We start from the raw sequence: 7,301 nt of genomic DNA, 5'->3' as shown, positions 1-7,301 counted from the left end.
CCTTTGAATAATGATGTGCACTTTTAAGAGATCCTCGGGCCATGGAATGGAGTATTCCGGCTATGAGGATGATGCCTTCAGACCATGACACCTTTGGACAAAATGGCGATATTTCAGCCCATGAGATGCAAAATATGATGTTTGGCCATATGCGAAGATGAGACAAGACAAGGCTTAGTCTTGGGTAAGATGAGGGCGATGCTTAGCCCTGGATGAGTAGAGGATAATGCTAGGTCTTAGATGGCGTAATGGAGATAGCATTTAATCACGAGGAAAAGATAGTGCTTAGCCTTGTGGAATTAGGGAGGCAGTGCTTTGCTTCATGCAGGATGAGAAGACAATGCTTAGCCTCATGCAAGTAAGGGAAGCGGTGCTTAGCTTCATGCAAAATAGGAGGCAATGCTTAGTCTCAGGCAAAGAAGGCAGTGCTTAGCCTTGTGCAATTAAGGAGGCAATCCTTAGTCTCATGAAATGAAAGGGAGTGCTTAGCCTTATGCAGTTAAGGAGGCAATGCTTAGCCTCATGCAAATAGGAGACAATGCTTAGTCTCATGCAAAGAAAGGCAGTGCTTAGCCTTATGCAGTTAAGGAGGCAATGCTTTGCCTCGTGCAAATAAGAGACAATACTTAGTCTCATGCAAAGAAAGTCAATGCTTAGCCTTATGCAGTTAAGGAGGCAATTCTTAGCCTCGTGCAAATAGGAGACAATGCTTAGTCTCATGCAAAGAAAGGCAGTGCTTAGCCTTATGCAGTTAAAGAGGCAATGCTTAGCCTCGTGCAAAAAGGAGACAATGCTTAGTCTCATGTAAAGAAAGGCAATGCTTAGCCTTATGCAGTTAAGGAGGCAATGCTTAGCCTCGTGGAAATAGGAGACAATGCTTAGTCTCATGCAAAGAAAGGTCGTGCTTAGCCTTATGCTGTTAAGGAGGCAATGCTTAGCCTCGTGCAAATAGGAGACAATGCTTAGTCTCATGCAAAGAAAGGCAGTGCTTAGCCTTATGTAGTTAAGGAGGTAATGCTTAGCCTTGTGGAATTAGGGAGGCAGTGCTTAGTCTCATGCGGGAAAACAATGAGTGATAGTGAGAAAGTAGAGTATTTCTTAGCTGAAGATGTGTTTGCGTTTGGCAACTTTGTCATTATGAAGGTAGTGATTCTGATGTGTGTATGTATTTGCGCATATTCCTGTTATGTTTATTGTGCCTACATCTAAAGAAAAATTGTGAGTTTGCGGGGAAGGTTGGCCCGTGATTTTGCCTTTTCGCTTTGCTTTTGCTCCTGTCTTGAGATCCTGTTTGAGTTACCCTAGGCAGCATCTTGCTGTTTATAAAAATAAAGTTTTCGAAAAATATGCGTGCATTTGAGGAATGTAGTTATTTAAATACAGTAGTATGCAACATCAAGTAATTTAGATGAACCAATGACGGTGACATATTTTAGAGACATTGCGACTTCCTTGCTTTAGAATTTTGAGGGTCCTTCTTAAAATTCGACCCTAATTTAAAAGCAATTCTTTGACCGTTCTGTGTATGACGAAGTTGGCTGGACTTGCTTCATAATTTTGAGGGTCCTCCTCAAAATTTTGCCCCAGTTTCTAACCATGGCAAAATGAAGATCTTATTGAGATGTGACTGAACCCACAGGGATGCCTGCGTATCCCCTCTTAAACGGGAATCAGGTCAAGCGTAGTTCAGTTATATCAAACGAAGAAATGTAAATAATCTAAATATAGTATCTCTTGACTGCGTCTGAGTTGATAGGTTTTGGTCAAATTTCTTCGTCCATTTCTGCAAGTATGAGCGCTCCTCCTGTTAGTACTCTGTGAACCATGTAGGGCCCTTGCCAATTGGGTGAAAATTTCCCTTTGGCTTCATCTTGACGCGGGAAGATCCGCTTTAGCAGCAACTGCCCTGGTGTGAATTGTTTGGGCCTGACCCTTTTATTGAAAGCTCTGGACATTGTGTTCTGGTAAAGTTGACCGTGACATATTGCATTCATTCTTTTTCCGTCAATGAGAGCCAGTAGTTCATAACGACTTCGTATCCATTCTGCATCACTGAGTTCAACCTCTTGTATGATTCTCAAAGAAGGAATTTCTACTTCGACGAGAATGACGGCTTCAGTACCATAGACAAACAAATAAGGAGTTGCCCCAGTTGATGTGAGAATCGCGGTGCAATATCCAAGTAGGGAAAATGGTAACTTATTGTGCCATTGTTTGTGATTATCTACCATCTTCCTTAGTATCTTCTTGATTTTCTTATTGGCGGCCTCCACAACTCCATTCATTTGTGGCTTGTATGCTGTGGAATACTTATGCTTGATCTTGAAGGTTTCACATATGGATCTCATCAAATCACTGTTAAGGTTGGCGGCGTTGTCGGTGATCATTGACTCCGGTACCCCGAATCGACAGACAACACAATCCCTAACGAAATCTGCTATGACCTTCTTTATTATAGCCTTGTAAGATGCGGCTTCAACCCATTTTGTGAAATAGTCTATGGCCACTAGAATGAACCTGTGCCCATTTGAAGCGGCGGGTTCGATTGGACCGATGACATCCATCCCCCAAGCGGAGAAAGGCCAAGGTGCACTTGTTGCATTGAGTTCATTGGGGGGTACTAGTATCATATCAGCATGTACTTGGCATTGATGACACTTTTGGACATACCTGATACAATCTGTTTCAATAGTCATCCAAAAATGCCCTACTCTTAATATCTTCTGCTAAAACAAATCCATTAATGTGTGGTCCACAAGTTCTGGCATGTATTTCTTCGAGCAATTTGGATGCTTCCTTGGCGTTGACATACCGTAATAACCCCAGATCTGGAGTCCTTCTTTACAGAATTCCTCCGCTTTGGAAAAAGTGGTTAGATAATCTTCGGAGTGTGCATTTCTGAGTATGATTTGCGTGCTCCGGGTATTCTCTTTTTTCCAAATATTCTTTGATGTCATGGAACCATGGATTTTCATCAATTTATTCTTCAACATGAGCACAATAAGCTAACTGATTATGAATCCCTACCGGGATAGGTTCGATGAAATTCTTGTCTGGGTGTTGTATCATGGAAGATAGAGTGGCCAATGCATCTGCGAACTTATTCTGGATTCTCGGAACATGTTTGAACTCTATCTTTGTGAATCTCTTCTTTAATCCTTGTACACAATACAAATATGGCAATATTTTGGTATTCTTTGTATCCCATTCTCCTAGAACCCGATGTACCAAAAGGTCTGAGTCACCAATTACCAGCAATGCTTGAACGTTCATGTCAATGGCCAACTTGAGTCCCAAGATGTAGGCCTCATATTCTGCCATATTGTTGGTACATGGAAACCTAAGCTTTGCGGATATTGGATAGTGTTGACCTGTCTCTGATACTAAGACAGCTCCAATACCTATTCCTTTGAAGTTCGCGGATCCGTCGAAGAACATCCTCTAACTATCATATGCTTCAGTGATGTCTTCTCCCATAAATGATACTTCCTCGTCGGGAAAATACATTTTCAGTGGTTAGTACTCTCCGTCTACAGGATTTTCTGCCAGATGATCCGCCAACGCTTGCCCCTTGACAGCCTTCTGAGTTACATAGAAGATGTCGAACTCACTTAGTAATATCTTCCATTTTGCTAACTTCCCCGTGGGCATGGGTTTCTGGAAGATGTATTTTAACGGATCCATCCTTGATATGATATATGTGGTGTAGGCACAGAAAGTAGTGCCTAAACTTTTGAGCTATCCATGTCAAAGCGCAGCAGGTGCGTTCCAACAAAGAATACTGTGCTTCATAGGGTGTGTACTTCTTGCTCAGATAGTATATGGCCTGTTCGTTTCTTCCCATCTCATCGTGTTGTCCCAAGACACAGCCGAAAGCCCCATCTAGTACAGATAAATAGAGTAGCAGAGGTCTCCCAGGTTTCGGTGGGCCAAAACAGAAGGTTTGGATAAATATTCCTTGATCTTGTCAAAGGCTTTCTGGCACTCTTCAATCTAACTTGTTGCAGCGTCTTTCTTCAACATTTTGAAAATTGGTTCACAGATCACAGTTGATTGTGCTATGAAACAACTGATGTAATTGAGACGCCCTAAGAAACTCATCACATCTTTCTTGTTCTTCGGATGTGGCAAATCTTGGATAGCCTTGACCTTTGACGGGTCTAGCTCAATTCCTCGGCGGCTGATGATGAACCCTAACACCTTTCCAGCAGGGACTCCAAAGACACATTTTGCGGGATTCAGTTTCAAGTTGTACCTTTGAAGTCGATCAAAGAATTTCCTCAAATCTGCTATATGATATGTGCTTCTCTTGGATTTGATGATGACATCATTCACGTACACCTCTATCTCCTTGTGTATCATGTCGTGGAAAATGGTTGTCATGGCCCTCATGTAAGTGGCTCCGGCATTCTTTAGGCCAAACTACATAATTTTGTAATAATATACTCCCCATGGTGTAATGAAGGCTGTCTTTTCGGCATCCTCTTTATCCATCCATATCTGATAATATCCCGCGAAGCAATCCACAAAGGATTGAAGTTCATGCTTGTCACAGTTGTCAATCAGTATGTGTATATTGGGCAAAGGGAAATCATCTTTGAGACTCGCTCTTTTTAAATCCTGATAGTCGACACACACTCTGACCTTCCCATCTTTCTTTGGAACATGCACAATGTTAGCCAACTAGGTCGGATATTCAACCACACTGAGAACCTTGGCTTTGATCTTCTTGGTGACTTCCTCCTTTATTTTCAGACTCATATCTGGTTTGAACTTTCTGAGCTTCTTCTTTACAGGCGGACACATAGGGTTGGTAGGTAGTTTATGGGCCACTATGGACGTGCTCAAACCGGTCATATCATCATAGGACCATGCAAAAATATCCTCATACTCCTTCAAGAACTGGATGTATTCTTCTTTCTCTGACGGCGATAGGTGAATGCTTACACGAGTTTCCTTGACTGTTTCGGAGTCTCCCAAATTAACGGTTTCAGTCTCATCCAAATTGGACTTAGGCTTGTTTTCAAAAATTTTCACTTCCCTGACAATTTCCTCAGGTATTATATCCTCTTCCAGATCCTCTGAATCACTATCCTTATATTGCGTTATCTCATTACATGTCACAGTCGTAGATTCATCAGGATAAGTAATAATAATGTTGTAGAGAGAAAATGTAAAGGATAATAATAAATACTAAAACAACAATCCATTTATAAATATTTAAAAACGTAAAAAAAAATGCAGTTCAATGATTCGAGCAATTATTTCAAAACAAAAACGTTAAAAAAATAAAATACTGAAAATGTCTTAAATGCCCATAAAATTGCTTTTAAAAACAAATGATGCTAATTGCCAGGCTACCCAGGAACTCGACGGGGCCTTGATGGCACAACAGTCAAATTCTTGAGAATAACTCCCTTCTCCATTGTCTGAATAATAAGGTCTTCCCCCACCTCCTCCTCAACTGTCGCACTGCAGTCCATGTCATCATCCAGAAACAAATTTCTTATACCAGCTAGAACTTCATCTTCTTCGAACCCCCACATCATATCAGCATGATGAAACGACTGGCTCAAATATGGTACTGGCTGCTCTAGAGAGTAATATGGACCACGCCACGATGGCAACCAATTCTGATACTCGTGCCAGGTGTATTCATACCCAAGCCCAAAAGTTGTGTTGTGACGCTTTAGCTTTATCGGTTTGGCGATCCCCTGGAGATTCTTACCGAGACCCTTGCCAGGTTCATACCCTGTCCATGCCAATATTCCATCTATCTTACTGCTCCACCATTTGTCTTTTTCAAATACGTTGACGCGCTCGATGTGATGGTATGTTTCTCCACCCAACTTCCTTCTATTCTCGGCGACCGAAATAATTTGATTGGTGTAAATAGGATTACTTCCGTCCCCATGGATGATCACTTCCTGATGGTTCCACTCAAACTTCACGGCCGGATGTAGAGTAGAATCCACGGCCCCCTGGCATGTATCCATGGTCGCCCTAACAACAGATTGTATGTAGCAGATATATCCAATACTTGAAACTCAACATCGAACCAGGTCGGGCCCATCTGTAGGTTGAGGTTGGTCTCCCCAATTGTGGCCCTTTGAGACCTATCAAATGCTTTCACATTCATACTCCCTGCTCGTATCTCGTGCAGACCTTTACCCAACCTTTTCAAAGTAGTTAGTGGACAGATGTTGAGACTCAAACCCCCATCTATCAGGACCCTGACAATGAATTTGTCCTCAAACTGCACTGTGATATGTAGTGCCATGTTATGAATTAGTCCTTCCGGTGGAAGCTCGTCTTCATGAAAAGTGATATTGTGGCTTTCCAACACTTGCCCTACCATGTTGGCCATCTCTCCACTGGTGATGTTATTTGGTACATAAGCTTCATTCAACACCTTCATCAAGGCATTCCTATGCGCCTCGGAGTTTTGCAGCAGTGATAAAATTGATATTTGAGCAGGGGTTTTGTTCAGATGATCAACCACAGAATACTCTCTCGCCTGCACCTTTCTCCAAAAATCATCTGGGCCAGTCTCAATGACAGGTGTCTTAGAGGTGGCTTCTTTGCTTGTTCCTCCCAAATGCTCGGGAGTATAAACCCTACCAGTTCTGGTCATGCCTTGCGCTGCACATGTTTCTTCCATTTTTGCCTTTCCTTTCCTTCTTGCTTCCGAAACATAATCCCAAGGTATAGCATTAGACTTAAAAGACGACGTGGGTGCCACCATCATGGTGAAGGATGTTGTTACCTCAACCTCAAATGGAGTTGGTGCAGCTACCTCAACTTCAATCGGTGCCTGAGTTTGTACCACGATAGGTGTGAGAGTGACTGGAGATGTTTCATGATTATCCCCTTCTCGAATGAGTCCAATTGACCCCTCTGAGTCCCATTTTTCATCGGTCCCTATCACGTTTACCCCTTCACCCATGTGATCCGGGAGAGGATTGTTACGGACATTAGGTGCAGCTCATTTTCCTGAATGATTTTGGTGTCAATTAATGTCTGAATCTTATCCTTCAAAGTACGACACTCATCAATAGTATGACCCTTTATGCCTGAGTGATAGGCACATGTCTTATTTGGATTAATCCACTAAGAGGAGTTTTCCATAGCAACAATGGGAATGGGAGTGACATAACCGGCAGCCTTCAGTCTCTCATACAGTTGGTCTATGGGTTCAGCAATTGGGGTGTATTGTCTGGGTGGTCTTTGGTTGAAATTTGGTCTAGGTTTTTGGTAGTTTTGGCGGGTTGGTGGTGAGAAGTAGTATGCTGGTTGGGTGT

At 42.4% G+C, this 7,301-nt stretch overlaps 1 protein-coding gene across 1 annotated transcript; it reads right to left on the bottom strand.

Annotated features, from left to right (window-relative positions):
• Positions 1-1,763: 1,763 nt before the first annotated feature.
• LOC138905338 (uncharacterized) lies at positions 1,764-2,387 on the bottom strand. The gene has a single exon (XM_070193849.1). It carries the CDS (start codon positions 2,385-2,387, stop codon positions 1,764-1,766), a length of 624 nt encoding a protein of 207 aa, XP_070049950.1.
• Positions 2,388-7,301: the final 4,914 nt, after the last annotated feature.

Source organism: Nicotiana tomentosiformis, chromosome 2, assembly GCF_000390325.3.
Source record: "Nicotiana tomentosiformis chromosome 2, ASM39032v3, whole genome shotgun sequence".
In the NCBI taxonomy this organism is placed as follows: Eukaryota; Viridiplantae; Streptophyta; class Magnoliopsida; order Solanales; family Solanaceae; genus Nicotiana; species Nicotiana tomentosiformis.
The sequence above is the reverse complement of the archived record's forward strand: the minus strand, read 5'-3'. Positions and strand labels throughout refer to the sequence as shown.

What these genes read in the sequence shown, in the direction of transcription:
- LOC138905338 (XM_070193849.1), bottom strand. Translation starts at nt 2,387, where the DNA reads ATGATCACCGACAACGCCGCCAACCTTAACAGTGATTTGATGAGATCC.